The sequence below is a fragment of the Podarcis tiliguerta genome, assembly GCF_965153285.1.
Source record: "Podarcis tiliguerta genome assembly, chromosome: 5".
Lineage (NCBI taxonomy): Eukaryota > Metazoa > Chordata > Lepidosauria > Squamata > Lacertidae > Podarcis > Podarcis tiliguerta.
In genome coordinates, this window is record NC_139538.1 from 48,845,067 (window position 1) to 48,860,675 (window position 15,609).

The following is a 15,609-nucleotide window of genomic DNA, read 5'->3' on the forward strand; positions in this document are numbered from 1 at the left end:
TCATCAACCTATGCTTACCCTATGTTTTACCCTAATAAGTAAGCATATTCTGGCACTGCACATAGGTAGGGAAGCATAGTCCACTGCAGGGAAGTAGAACCTTTGAACTTGCTTGATGGACCCTGCTGGGCTGGGAATGATGGTGTTGGAATCTTAACAGCATCTGGGGTGCCACCTGTTCTGTAACCCTGATCTGGTTGTCAAAGGGTTTGTAACAGCACTGCTTGATTTGCAGCCAACTGGCTGAGATTGTGACTGATAGATTAGAAATCTTGATTCCGTCTACAATTTGCAATTTTGCATTCAGGTTCTCATGGTTGACATATAGAGCCTCTTAGACAATGTTCCATAGGAAGGATTCTAGGTACACACATTAATGTACGTTCTTGGGTACAGTTTACTGGAATCCCAACTGCACTTTACTGAGAATGACGTAGTTAATGTTATCATGCCTTTCTTCACAAAACATAGTTTGTGAAGCCAGGAATAAGTGTTGTGGCCAAGCTCTCCTCCTTTGCCCCTCTCCCATTGTGTCCTGACTTCAGCATGAATATCCTGGATTGTATTAACAGTTTCCTGTTATGTGCAAACTGAGGTATGCTAGCTTGATATATATTGCTTAACAAACTAGGAAAATGGGCTAGAATCTTCCTTCATGGTTTCATCCTAGTTGTTAAACCAGAGCTCTCCATTTTGGACATAAAGACCCAGTAGCTTGCAACATTTCTAGCCAACAAATTCTATTGATTTGGAGAAGAAAACATTCTCACACTGACAGAATTATCCCTTGAGTGCTATGTTAAATACAACCCAATATATTTAAGTGTGAAATTGTTACTGCGTAGTATATAATAGGCATGTTGCATGAACCTTAGTGTCTTACTTAAGCAAACTATAAGTACAAATTTCTAGTTTGCAAAATTAAAATTTATCATTTTTTTTGCTGGAATACATATCTTAATTTTAGAATTCTAGCATAAGCTCTTGCTATTCTGATGTACATATTTTATATTATTGTGCTACAGATATTCTCTTGTAAGTAGCTGTTTTAAAACAAAAGTCCATTATTATATTTATGTGATAGGAGATTGTAAACCCAATGAGTTGTTATATGACATTGTCAAGGTCATCACATTTTTTTAATTAACGTGTACATCTGGAATTTTGTAGGTGTATTTTAGAACATGAATTGTTGCCAGTTAGCATGTTTATCAGATATGTTCTTGCTCTTATCATTGCTAGTGCTATTTCTGCATCCAGTGTGGCATTCACAAGGTTATTTTAAGCCCTAATGCACATTCATTTCACATCAACAGTTTAGAAATGGCCTGTTGGATTGCTGTATGAGGAAGTGCTTCTTGACAGAAATACTTTGGTAGAAGGCCAGTTTGCTGCTATTGTGTAATCTTTTCAGTGCAGATTGAATCCAACTGCATCCTCACAAAGTAGAATTTTACATTTGATATATTTGGAAAGGACCCCAATAGTCATCTAGACCAACCCTCCCAATGCAGGAATCTCAACTAGAGCATATATGTTGATATAAGTGTTCTCAAATCAGAATTACTTTTTCCCTAAATTACTGAGACTGATGTTTGACCTGGAATTAAATAAATGAAACGCAAGTTTGAAGTGCTAGGATCAAGCTGCTGGTGTGCATTTCTGCTTTGACTACTGTATTGTGTGACGAGAAGGTCTGTGAAAGCATTTGGCAAGCACACTACTCAGAAACTACCATTGAACAAGCTCTTTGCACAGTTTACTGCATGTTTTCTTGTATGAATATTTTCTCCATAATACAGAGTTAATGTGCTCAAACAGCATCCTTTCTGTTAATGTTTGAAGTGGCACTACATACTGCTGCAGTTCTATATCTGATCTGTAGAGATTTTGTAGTTTGGTATCCTTTCCTTTTCTGTTAAAGCCTTCGTGGACATGTTGTCTATTCCTTTTTTAAAAAAACTGATCCTATGCATGCATACTCAGCACTAAGGACTTCAGTGTGCATAGGACTATAGCTTTTGTATACTTGATAAGCAGCAGACAAAAAGATACATCTTGCTTGTGAGTGCAGACCAAGTTGTATTCATCTGCCATATCACCAGGTCTGGGTAGTAGAACAGGAAGGAGTAGTAGAGATCTGGGAACTCTAGTCTGCACACTAAATCTGTATCTCATTTTCGGTTCCATTTTTTATTCCAGAGACAGAGCAATGGTATTTAGACTCTCCATTGCAGAACTTGTCCTGAAGTCATGAGCATGTCTTCAGAGCCTGACAACAAGCTGCCAGGTTTTGTAAGGATTACATTGTGCACTTATTCTTACTAAATCCCTAGCTCAGAATTTAAACATTGATTCCAAGCTTGGATGAAAGAGTACTGGACTACATCCAAGATGGAAATGTTTTGCTATCCTATTTCAGACCCTATTGAAAGCAAAAGGGATGCAGTTGAATTTGATATCAATAAGAAATTAAAGTTCTCTGTTCCACTTGGTATGTAATTAAATGCAGTGCAGTTTGAAGAGTTGGAATTGTTTATCTTATGTGTGGGAAGAGGCCTTGAAATTAGATAGCTATCACCTTCCACAGGGTTCTGTCTGTTAACAGAGCAGACTGCTAGAATCTTATTTATGGTAATGTTCTGTCAACACTACATAACAGAAGGGTAGGGGAAATTCTTGTGAGATTTTCTGTTTTAAGGAGCTGGAAGGGTGATATAACTATTTTTTTAATAAATTAGCTGTCATTAGAATGTTGAAATAATTATTTTTCTTTTGGGCAGGGAAGGGCAGATTGATATCATTTGCTTGCAGATGGAGGGGTGGGTGGAAGTGTTTTTTTCTTCTTAAATTTGCACCACTATTCACTGATAAGACATTACTAGTGGTATATTAGGGACGCAGGTGGCGCTGTGGGTTAAACCACAGAGCCTAGTGCTTGCCGATCAGAAGGTTGGTGATTCAAATCCCTGCAGCGGGGTGAGCTCCCGTTGCTCGGTCCCTGCTCCTGCCAACCTAGCAGTTCGAAAGCACAAAATGCAAGTAGATAAATAGGTACCGCTCCGGCGGGAAGGTAAACAGCGTTTCCGTGCACTGCTCTGGTTTTGCCAGAAGCAGCTTAGTCATGCTGGCTACATGACCCGGATCTGAGCTGTACGCCGGCTCCCTCGGCCAGTAAAGAGAGATGAGCGCCGCAACCCCAGAGTCATCCGCGACTGGACCTAACGGTCAGGGGTCTCTTTACCTAGTGGTATATTTGCTCATTAACGTTTAACAGTGCCAATTTTTTCATACCATTTTTCAATACTTATGAAATGAGTTCAAGGTTACTATCGTGTTTAAGCTGTTAGAGTAATTTAAGACTGATGATGCCACAGTTGATTGGACAGTATTTTTTTTAATAACAATTCAATCCTAACCATGTCTATTCACATATAAGTCCTACTACATTCATTGGGGCATACTCCCAGATAAGTGGGATTAGTATTGCAGCCCAATTTTCTACATGTAATGAATTAGAACCTGTGTTTAATGTCAGGGCTCAGACATGTGATTTCTATAAAAATGTGCTAAAAGCCTTTCCCTCAACACTGATTAACAACAACCAAGTCCCATTCCTGGGATTAGGCATTCCCTTACACTCTGAGTCCTCGCATTCTGAAATTAATTACTGTGCCAAGCACAGCCTTGCAAATAAACCCACAAGTTACTAGTTTAGCAGAGGAGGTATTAAGAGCTTCATTCCTTCTCCAGCAGCCTAATGATCAGGAGGCTTCCCTACTCTTGCAGTCTGCTTTGTTCTGCAGGAGACAGATGGAATATTTTGTTACTGGTTTTTATTCACCCTGTAATGAGTTTATATTGGCATGTATTTTAAAAATGGGAAATTTCACAAAAGTATCAGCGTATCATAATTCCACACTGTCAGTTTAGTTCCTTACGAAAGCAGTTCATGGGGCATTGAGACATGATAAAATAACGAGCGTCAGATACTGGTGTACAGCTGACACACAAATGGTCCTTGGAAGATGTCTATTGGCTTATAGAAAATAGAATAGTTAGATTTTAGTGAGTGAATACAGTGGTACCTTGGGTTAAGTACTTAATTCGTTCCGGAGGTCTCTTCTTAACCTGAAACTGTTCTTAACCTGAAGCACCACTTTAGTTAATGGGGTCTCCTGCTACCGCTGCGCCACCGGAGCACGATTTTTGTTCTCATCCTGAAGCAAAGTTCTTAACCCGAGGTAATTTTTCTGGGTTAGCAGAGTCTGTAACCTGAAGCGTATGTAACCTGAAGCGTATGTAACCCGAGGTACCCCTGTACTTTGAACAAGTTACTATATTTAGCTGACTGACAGAATCAGAAGTTTTTTTCATCTATTTTCTTTTTGTTTCTATTTTTTTCTTTTTTTCTTTTTGCTTTGGTAATTATAAAAATATACTTTGTATTGGGTATGAACTTTTGTATATCTTTTGATAAGTGTCAATAGACATAAAAACATTATAAAAGTAGAAAGAGTAGTTTGGTTACATGAAACTTTTCTGGTGTAGTTTATTGCTTTTTTCATATTTTATCTTAAATGCTTGAGAACATAGTTTTTTATCAACATTATTTATTTAAAATATTTATACCCTGCCTTTCCTTGTACGGTCTCCAAAGCAGCTAACAGCTTTTGTTTTTGAAATCAACATCTATATTTTAGCAAAGCATAAAACCATAGCTAAAAAAACCCACTTCGGTGAAATGTAGATTGAGGTTGGTGTGGAGTAGCACATTAGTTCCTGTTCCTAGAGAGATGAGTAGCTTCATGGATTACTGGTTAATTATATGCAACATTTATTCATATGTGAAACATTTAATGCAGAATGTTAATTTGAGCTTGTTTCTATGCTAGGTTTGCTTGGCAAGGTTTCAGTGATATATTTACATTTATAAATATATTTAAAAAGTAATGAAACCAGATAATGATAACTGAATTTTAGAACTACAAGCTTGGCTCTCTGGAAAACTCAATTCCAGGAATGTTGGCATTGTGAGGAGGTAGTAACATACCTGCAATTGAACTAGGAAAAACTTTACAATGTTGTTTTGATGCTTGCTCTGGTCATTGAAGGCTGAGTGTTCTCTAAGATTGGTGTGAACTGCTGACAAATGGCTGACCATCAGGCTGGATTGCAGTAGCACTAAACATTATAATAGGCCCTCTATCATTGCAGATAAACATCCTCCACATCCAAGCCTGTGGGCTTTCATCTTCATGCAAGTATGACACAAAGCCCTTTTTCTGTCTCATTTGCTCCATGTGCTGAGCAAAGGTTTGTCTTAGCATATTGTGTGAACCAGCGAACCAGGAGCTGTGGAGCCAATGGAGTTAAAAATATCAGAGAAAGGGAGGCTGCTGCAAGCTCTTTTGTGATTGCAGTTTGGGATGAGAATGTAGCCAGTATTTTTTTATAAGGAGCAGGATGCAACTATAGCACACTTAATTTTTGTTCCTAATTTTACATCCCTTACTAAGCCAGTACTAGGTTTCAAGGCCCTCATACATTGCGGTTGTGCCCATTTCTGTGTGGAAGCTCCAACTATTGTATTACAAATGCTTTTATGATTCCTCAATTCCTGAAAACCTATTCTTGATTCCCTTCTTTACCCCTTCTCCCATAGCTGATGGTTTCATTTATTTAATGGCCCCTTTTCTCATTCAGTTGGGATCTTTGATATGTCCTTCCTTGTGGTCATAGATGTACTGTACAAAGCAAATTCTTTCTCCTAATACTAACAGTGAAATGTTGTGCATATGTACTCTAAACTAAATTCCATAATGTTCAGTGGAACTCTGTCCTACTGTGAGGATTAAAACCAGAGCTTCTGAACTGTCCCCCCTCCCCCATATGCCAAATAACTACAAAATGCTCTAGTCTAATCATGTAACCATTTAGGGAACTTGCCTTTGATCCAGCCTTATCTGCACTTTATTTAATTTTTTTTTTATTGCCTCTAAGTAGCATTTAATATGTGTGTGTGTTTTATCTGTGCTTTCAGATGGTCTCCTTGTAGTTGGTGTCCATTCAGCAAAATTTCCAAATGAAAAGGTTCTGGATAACATCAAAAGTGCTGTCCTTAGATACAACATCACTCATCCCGTGGTAAATGATGCTGATGCAACTCTTTGGCACGAGCTAGAAGTATCCTGCTGGCCAACCTTGATCATTGTTGGACCTCGTGGGAATATGCTGTTCACTCTGGTTGGTGAAGGACACAAGGACAAATTATTTCTATTTACATCCATAGCCCTAAAGTATTACAGAGAACAAGGACAAATCAATGCTAATAAAATTAGAGCACAGCTCTATAGAGACTATTTGCCACCTTCGCCTTTGCTCTTTCCCGGCAAAATTACAGTGGACAACTCTGGGGACAGATTGGTAATAGCAGATACTGGACATCACAGGATTGTGGTTGTCAGGAAAAATGGTCAAATTCTGCACACTGTTGGAGGTAAGGAGAACTTAAATGTAGGAAAGCCTTTCATATTAGCTGTTATGCTGTCATGGCAGATCTTGAATTCTGTGTCGCTGGTACCCTTCCTAGTACTGTACTAGTAAAAGTGTTATTAAAAACTGTTTTCCGTGCAGAGTGTAGCAAGTTGTCTGCCACAAATGAATTGTTACTTGCTCTGGGCTTCTGACTAGGTACGGTAAATGCTTTGAATTCTGTTTTTACAGCTGTGTAATGCCTTGCAAAAGTTGAAACTTGAGGTTTTGCTGTAAAGAAAATCCTTGTAATTGCAGCTGGTTTGTTTTTATTGTATTGCCTACAAAATATTATTTGGGAAATGTACAAATCATATTTCAAGACCATTTGCACAAGTACATTTTAAATATGAATATTCTTTTACAATAATATCCTTGAAGAAAATAAATGGCAAACTCTTAAATAATTAAACAATGCAGGGCTCTCTAATTTTAGGTTGACTTCTAAAATTGGGTAAATGTTTGCTCCTGAACTCTATCAGCTTTTACGCTTACGTACGGTTAATCTTTTGATGCAAATTCTAATTCTGCTGATTTCTTTTTTGTTTTGTTTTCTTTTCAGGACCAAACAGTGGAAGAAAAGATGGGACATTTTCAGAAGCATTATTCAGTTCTCCACAGGGAGTGGCTATAAAGAACAATATTATTTATGTAGCAGATACAGAAAACCATCTGATTAGGAAGGTAAACTTTCCTAGCTAGAAAAAAATTGTAGGAGAATGGCCAAATTCTCTTATGAGTTACATTGGTAAAATGGATGTGAAAGTAACTATGCAATGTATCTGAAAGTAGAATCTTTTCTAATATTTATAAACATGTTTCCAAAGTATTTGGAACAGACTTCTTTTCCTTTTCACATATGCTTTTAAGGCAAGTTATTAGGTACAACAGTTTAATGCTTTCCTAAAGAGAAAGGAATGCAATAATGCTGTGTGCCATGATTTCTCAGTTCCATTTTTAAATAAATGCATTTTGGCTCTGCAAAACCATGTGTTTTGTCTCCCTTCCCTCTAGGAAATATCTAGGAATATAAGCAAGAGACTATCATTACTCAGCAGAGCAATGGAATCATAGGGCTGGGATGAAACTTGTTATCTCATTCAGCTCACTTGAATGCCAGACCCCTCACATGAGACCATATGTACACCTCACAAATGAATCTGCACATTATAGTTTGGCCCACATCATTTTGAATTGGAGTGTGTTACTGAACATAAGATGTTCAAGTCAAAGTTTGTGGCCTAAATCTCCGATGATAATAGTAATAGTAATGTAATAATATATTATAATATAATATAATAAAAAACTGTTACCATGCCTCCTTGCTAGTCAGGCCGCTTACAACTTAAATTATGTAAAACTAGGATTTCAGTATTTACCTTTTGATTTCTGTCCAGGTTATTATGTACTGTTTGTACATGTTTCAATCAATTATAATTTTACAGTGTGGATTAGGCCTGTGAATGTTGAATATCCTGGAGAAGTTCTTTTCAGTGACTTCATAATATTTCTCTTACTAATAATCACCATTATTATTTTTATGGGAATACATTACTTTATCCTTTACCTTTTTCTTAAGAACAGTAACATTTCAGTAATATTTCAAAGGGAAGCCGTTTAAGAATGAAAGATAGGTCCATGTGAAGAACTATAAAAGACAAATTCAGTTAATCAGCTTCCCCTACCTACCAGTCATACTGTATTTCAAATCTGAAGAACATGGAAGGCAATTGATTTGATTTACTAGACTTATACATCAATCTATTTTTAAAAAGTCTCCAGGCTTTTTATAATATTTATAATGCAATAAAATATGATAAAGACACATTAAGACAATAGAGAGCAACATATTTTTTTCCAGACTTGATAAATAACATAAAAAGCAAATAAAATTATTCTGATTTCATTCTAGATTGACCTCCAGTTAGAGATGGTGAGCACTGTTGCAGGAGTTGGATTACAAGGCACAGATAAGGAAGGAGGAGCCAAAGGGGAGGAACAGCCTATTAGTTCACCATGGGATGTAGTCTTTGGAACATCAGGTATTGTAATGAAGTTGTAACTGCACACTCTTAACCCATTAATCTCATAAGCTGTCAAAAACAAGCAGACTTCAGAAGTTTGCTATTTAGAAACAACAAATTCGCCCCCTTTCTCTCAGCGTTTGGTTACATATGATTATATTTCAGGAGTTGCCAACTTTTGGGGGCCAGCAGACACATGAGTACCAGTAACAAAATGTCTGTCATGTGATGTAACACAGTGTGGCTGCTGTGGTTATGTGGCATAATACTAATTTAGAGAGAGTACAGTCACTGCTGCTTCACACAGAGAGACACACACCTGACTCCAGGCAAGCTCAGAATGAATGAATCTTTATTTGCGTCAGCCTTCGGCCATAGCAATAAAACAATACCACGATATACTGTACAAAGAATAGAAATAAAAAGTCAATTATATAAAATACATTTTAGGGTTTTGAATTAATGGTGGATCTTATTCTAGTTGCCCCAGCTAAAAACCTTGCAGCCTTTGCTGTCACCTGCTCATCTTGATTTGCCAAGAGAAAGGACACTGTGGCAGTGGCTGGGCAACCCGGAATGGACAATAAAAGAGGGGTGATAACCTCATTCCTCAAGTCTGTATAAAGAGTGCAAGCCAGAAGGCTATGCGCCACCGATTTGGTACTGCCATCTCCACAGAGACATAAGCGTTTTTCGTGTGGAATCTGTTGGAATCGTCCCTCAAGTACAGCTGAGGGCAATACATTCAATCTTGCAAGAGTAAAAGCCCATCTATAGTTTAGAATTGCTAGGTTATGCAGATAGGGTGCCAGAGAGTCAAAATGGATAGGTGGAAAATTGTCATACCGTGGGCAAAATTTCCTTATTGTGGCCAAGTTGTTCTGATGCTCAGTATGATTTAGGCACTGACAAATTAGACTGTTTGCTTTACTAAAACCCAAAGTGAGTAGCTGTTGTGGTGATAAACCACCAGAGTGAAGTTTTTGGTAGACAGTTTTAGTCCAGGTGCTCTTGTCACAATCTTGCAGCCCTAGGGATATTAGACCGGGGGGGGGGGGGTGTTAAGTTTTGGTGAAGCCAATAGTTAAGTGTCCTACGCTAAATTCGTAATTCTACCAAGGGAAGATTAGCCTCTAGGCACAATGATGCGTTTGGGACACAGGGTGGTACAGCGAAAATTTTCCTTAAGAACTTTGAGTGGACAGCTTCCATAGATCAATGGTGAGTGCCTGTCGAAATCTGAGCTCCATATAACAACTGTGCTAGGAGTTTTGCTTGGAACACTTCCAGGACTGATGGTATATGTTTACCACCTTTTGTGTAGAAAAAGTGTGTCAGAATTTTGGGGTGCTTTGGGACGCTTTTTCTTTTGCACATTTCTGGTGTGCTCCCTATGACTCTGTAGACTGGAAAATGAGGGCAAGATATTTGAAAACGTTGACCTGTTCAATTAGGGGATTGTCCATGCGCCATCTATGGGCGCTATAGTTTCTTGAGAAAACCATGACTTTGGTTTTCTTGTAATCCACAGCCAGCTGTACTCTCTGGCAATATCCTGAAAATGCCATCATCAGTCTTTTTAGGCCTACTTTTGTATGGGATAGAAAAACCGTATCATCTACATATAATAGAATTGAGATGGGTTTTGTAGCCAGTTTAGGGGCATGATACACTGGAGATGTTAGACACTGGACAATATCATTTATATATAGGTTGAACAGTGCCAGAGCTAGAATACACCCTTGCTTGACTCCCTTTGTGGCTGGTACAGATCCTGTAAGTTGTCCATTTGTGGAGCAGCGCACTTTCAACACAGCATCTTTATAGAAGCATTTGATCAAGTACCATAGTCTTTTGTCTATACCTCAGACATACCATGGGAGGGCTTGCTGGTCCTGATTGTGGAAATCATACAATATTGATTTCTCGCAAAGCTGCTGTTGCTGTCAAATAACAACAGGAAGTATTCCCCTGTACTGGGCCATGCTCACTCTTGCACATGTAGTGAATGCATACAGTCTATTTTGTGAGACAAGAAATACTTCTAAAGATAAGGAGTTTTTACCTTATAACAGTGGCTATGCCCAAGATTTGCTTTTTTGCCCCATCTGTTTGAGACTACTAACCCAAGGAGATAACAAGTGAAATTCAGTTAACTATGCCAGCTGTCTATTTTTTAACGGATTTTTCTTTTTTGTACACTAATGCCAAAAGCCCAGATAGTCAAGCATAAAAGCGAGCAAAGAGGAAAGAGAGGTCCAAATTCCTCCCAGGTGCACAGGAGGAACAAAGCAAGTTGTGTGTGCATGAGCTTGAGGTTTGCTGTGGCTTGTTCACATCATGTTAAACTAAGTTTAGTGTGATGTTTGAACATTGAACATTTTGCTCAAACTTTCAATTATGTCCCCTTTTTTTATCATGCTTTGTTAAAGTAGCATATTTTACTGCTTTAGAGTTCTTGAACAGAATTTTATATACATAGTTTTGGAGTCTTAGCACTTTATTAATGGTCATGTACATTTCAGCTTTCTGTACCATTCTTTTCTATTTTTATTCAGTGCCACGGAAAGCAAGCAGTGCTAAATGCACTTTTGACTGAAGTGTGAAATGTTCTTGATAGCTCTGTGCCTTTCAGAAAGAAGGCAGCTATGACCCAGGCATTGTGATCTGCATGTATAACATAGATTCCAAAATATATGCATTTTGGTACACAGTGACATCTATTTATAAAAGCATCAGCCAGCACACATAGTCTTAAGTAAACTATATTGAAACTAGCAGGGAACAGGGAATATAGTCCTAATGAACTACATACGTGAATATTTATTTTATAAAATGTATGCACAGCATGATTGTGTAAAAAACAACACCTCAAAGTGGTTTACAAGAAGATAAAACAATAAAATTACAACTGTACTTCAAAACATACAAAAGTTAAAATACTAAAACATGTTAAAATTACCTCAACTTCCTAAGCATCTGGGAAGGCTTGTCTGAACAAAACATGTTTTTAACATGCACCAAAAAGTGTACAGTGAAAGCTCCTGCTTGATATCAATAGATAGGGAGTTCAGAAATGTAGGTGCTGTCATACTAAATGACCAAGTTCATTCAGATATGGAATAGGTATGGTGTGGCACCTGTAGTAGAACAAAGTAAGTCAATTGAAACGGTGAAATTGGCACATGTGGGGTAAGGTTATCTCATAGGCAAATTGTTTCCAAGTTGTTAATGGCTTTGTTAAATGGCATTGATAATTTATGTATTAGAAGTGTATGTGGCAGGAGAGAGGTATCAGATTGAGCTGAAATTGAGAGATAGTGAGCCTGTTGCACACTCTATGCGAAGAGCTGTATTAGACCAGGGATTGTCAAGCATACCTGACCTCTCTTTAACTGCACGAAAGAGTTCTGCTTAAATGGTGGTGGTGGTAACCTGTACTCCATTTGATCTCTTTTCCCTATACTGTATACAGTTTGCTATTTTGGAAAGACTTTTTATCATTATGATTTTTCTTCCTGTTGTGCATATCTGAGTGTTGCATTTTGCCTCCTTGAGTTCTTTTGCTCAGCTGTAATATTGAACTGTGAGGTCCTTGAACTGTGATAGGGTCTCTTGCTTGCTTCAATGGAGATGTGTGGTGGTGGTAGGGGGAACACTGATCTTTTGTGTAGCTGGACTGTAATCTAGTGTACAAGGTTAAGAGTCACAAAAACCTATTTTTGCGTCTTGCACCTCCTATCACTTATGCAGAAGGTTACCCACAACAGAATGTGAGCCTCAGGTGGGAAAAGGCTCCCCATCCCTGTCATAGGTAGAAGTATGATTTAAATTCATCACAGATATTTGTGTTGGTTTTGTTTGTCTTTATATTGTCAGAAAAGTTAAGAAAGGGCTGGTTCATTGCAATATCATAATTTGTATGCGCTCTGCTTGCAAGTAAATAACTGAACTTTGCTGTAAGATAATTTTCACCCTGCACTTGTATCCTGCAGACAGAAATGTGAATATTTTAAAAGACAATTATTAATAAAAAAAATATTTTATTTAGAAACATATAGTTGCTACATAGCCAAACCTGGTTTCAGTTCCCTACCTGTCTCATCATTAAGTAGTACTTCAGGGACGTGGGAGAAAAATGAGGCTGATCCTTTGAACCAGGCAGCATTTTAATGGTGATACTTCAGGCTCATTTCACTTGTAAAACGGCAATTGAACCCATGCCTGTAATAGTTATAAAACTTTTCTGTGTGCCACTACAATTAACTGTACAACAAATCTATGTAAAGTTCAGCAGACTTTAATTGTTTCTACATTGCCAAGGTCAACAATGAGTAAATCACTTGACAGTGCCATGCATCATCATACTTCAGGTTTAAGGAGAGTAATTTATTGCAGCGTTACTGTATTGTGCTATGGTGCAATTTTGTGCCATATCGGTATGTAAATGAGCATTGCAGTGGTACCTCAGGTTACATACACTTCAGGTTACGGACTCCGCTAACCCAGAAATAGTACCTCGGGTTAAGAACTTTGCTTCAGGATGAGAACGGAAATTGTGCTCCGGCGGTGCGGCAGCAGCAGGAGGCCCCATTAGCTAAAGTGGTGCTTCAGGTTAAGAACAGTTTCAGGTTAAGTACAGACCTCCGGAACGAATTAAGTACTTAACCTGAGGTACCACTGTACTGCCTCATTTCTGTAAAAACAGGTTGATTACACTTCTGTGAAATTTCTATAAAATCAAGATGAGTAGAATCCTTCAAGACTTTCCCTGGAGGTGAATTTAAATCCAACTTGCTTTAATATGTATGCTGATCTTATTCATTGAATTAGTGTCGCTGTGTTGATAAAGAATTTGTTTCCAAAATGAGAAATCAGGTAATGCAAATATATTAATCACCATTTTGTTAACATAAACTCACCTAAAGCACTTTATACCAAATAAAACTGAACAATTTGAGCAATTAAGCGACAGTATTGATAAAAATAAGCAACTGACCCCCCAGCAGTGTTGAATACACTAGATTTTATTTCATGCAGGGAAGCAAAGGCTCTTTGGCACACTGTAACCAGGCCCTAATTTTAGGCTGTAATGTGATGGAAAGAGAACAGTGGAAGGATGTTGATAAACTTTGTTAACATTAGAGCTATTCAATCTGGAGTCTTAAAACAAATAAGTAGAAATAGCTGCTGTTTCTGGTCATGTTTTTGCTTGTTGAATGTATGTTTACCCACTGTGTACAGAGCTTGGGATGCAAACTGAATGCTTGAAAGATTTTAGTGAAATCTCTTATAGGGCAGTTCCTTTCTCTAGGAGAGAATGAATTTAGAGAAACATACCTGGCTCTTCCAATAGCCCTGTGTGAAAGTCAATGTGTGGTGTCACTGTTACTAACTTTGGATTTTAAAAATCCAGTTTCAAATCTCTGCTCAACTATGAAGTCAGGGAGTGGCCTTGGGAAAGTTACCGTCTCTCAGTCTAAACTACCTACCTCTGTGTTGTGAGGCTAATACAACCTCACATGGCATCTTGAGTTCCCTAGAGGAAAAGTGAGATGTTAGTGACAGCTATTATTATTATTATTTAGACCCTATCAGTTTGCAGTTTCCCTTGTTTGTGATCCATATCTGTTGTCCAAGAGAGATGGGAGAATGAGAAACAAGCCCGATTCTCTTTGAGGTGGCAACCTGTGTCAGATTTACAACTTCAGATTATCGCTAGGGCTCACTTAATGGAATGTTATCTATACGTGTTCAAAAAATAAAGATCTCCACACAGATGAAATGTGCCAGAGAGACTGCAAGCCATAACCATTTCCCCAGATTTAGTTTTTGTGTCAAGGGATGCTTTGTATGGTGCAGCGTTCCATCATGTTTAAAGTGATACAGCCCCTGGCATAGGTTTACTAGGTAGGTCAGTCCTTTGTTTCCCTGGTCTGTTGTGTTGGGACTACTAGGGAGACCCCCCCCCCACCCCCAAGTAACTAGGATGGTAAATAGGATGGGCTGCTGCACACTATTGAAAGTGGAGAAAGCTGGACCTATATATTGCCTACCTGAGTCAATCCATTTATAGAGAAATTGTTATCTTGGAATTCTTAGATAGAATGAAAATGACTCTTTTTTTACAGGAAAGGTAAAAGGAATGCAGTTATGAGGACTATTAATCCATCACTATCTGCATTTTATTGTTGATTCATCTTTACAGTGGAGCTGTAATCGCAAAGCAAAAATAAAATGCTTTGATGCTGCAAACAGCGCTGGCAATGAGAATGTATATTCCCTAATAAGGATAAGCTGTTGCTTTGAAACTACTCCTTAGCTGGAATGTGGAGTTTAACTGCACAAAAGTGAAGGAATTACTTTATTATTTTTATTAGGGTAGCTGTTTCAAAGTAAAAGTGCTTTAGGTAAATCCATAGAAGGATTGTAAAGTGCAACTAGGGATTCTACTAGCATAGTGAGAGACATGTTTAAGTATAATATTTTGGTTTCCTCTGGGATTTTTCAATAAGGCTCATCTGTTGTATTAAAAAAAAAAAAAATCTGCAGTATGTCCACTTTAGATTAAAAAATAACATTCCTTGCTCATGGGCCAGATGAAACTATTTTGTAATAAGCTTATTGTTTAAACTAAGGGAGACTATATAAAATACTTCTGTATTTTAGTTATTGTTTTGTAGACATTGAGCAAAGCCAATTATTTCCCGGATTTTTGGACTATTAATGGCTGTTGTGATATAGTAAGGCCTTAGTCCTTGCCATATCCTGCATGTGATTATAAAAGCAGTGAGAATCTCAATATAACTCTGTTCAGAACTGTGGAATACAATGAGTGTTTTATAAAATATCTGAGGAGGTACAGCTATATATGGTAATTGTTTTTCCTTCCTTCCTTCTTTAATATAGCACATATTAAATACAGTTTCTTTTTCTTTCTTTGCTCAGTGACAAAAGCCATACAACTTTCAGTTTTCTGTTTGATTTTTCAAAATGTTGTTTGCGTCACTTCTTGTGATGGAATGCATGTTTTGAGTCACAAAAGACTCCT

The 15,609-nt window shown here is 37.8% G+C and overlaps 1 protein-coding gene across 1 annotated transcript in view; it reads left to right on the forward strand.

Moving 5' to 3' along the window:
* NHLRC2 (NHL repeat containing 2) overlaps window positions 1–15,609 on the forward strand; it is a 33,632-nt gene that overhangs the window by 3,444 nt on the left and 14,579 nt on the right. The window contains exons 3-5 of the mRNA XM_083441100.1: window positions 6,044–6,499; window positions 7,097–7,218; window positions 8,447–8,576. Of these exons, the coding sequence (XP_083297226.1) occupies window positions 6,044–6,499; window positions 7,097–7,218; window positions 8,447–8,576 (708 nt within the window). The remainder of the gene's footprint in view (window positions 1–6,043; window positions 6,500–7,096; window positions 7,219–8,446; window positions 8,577–15,609) is intronic.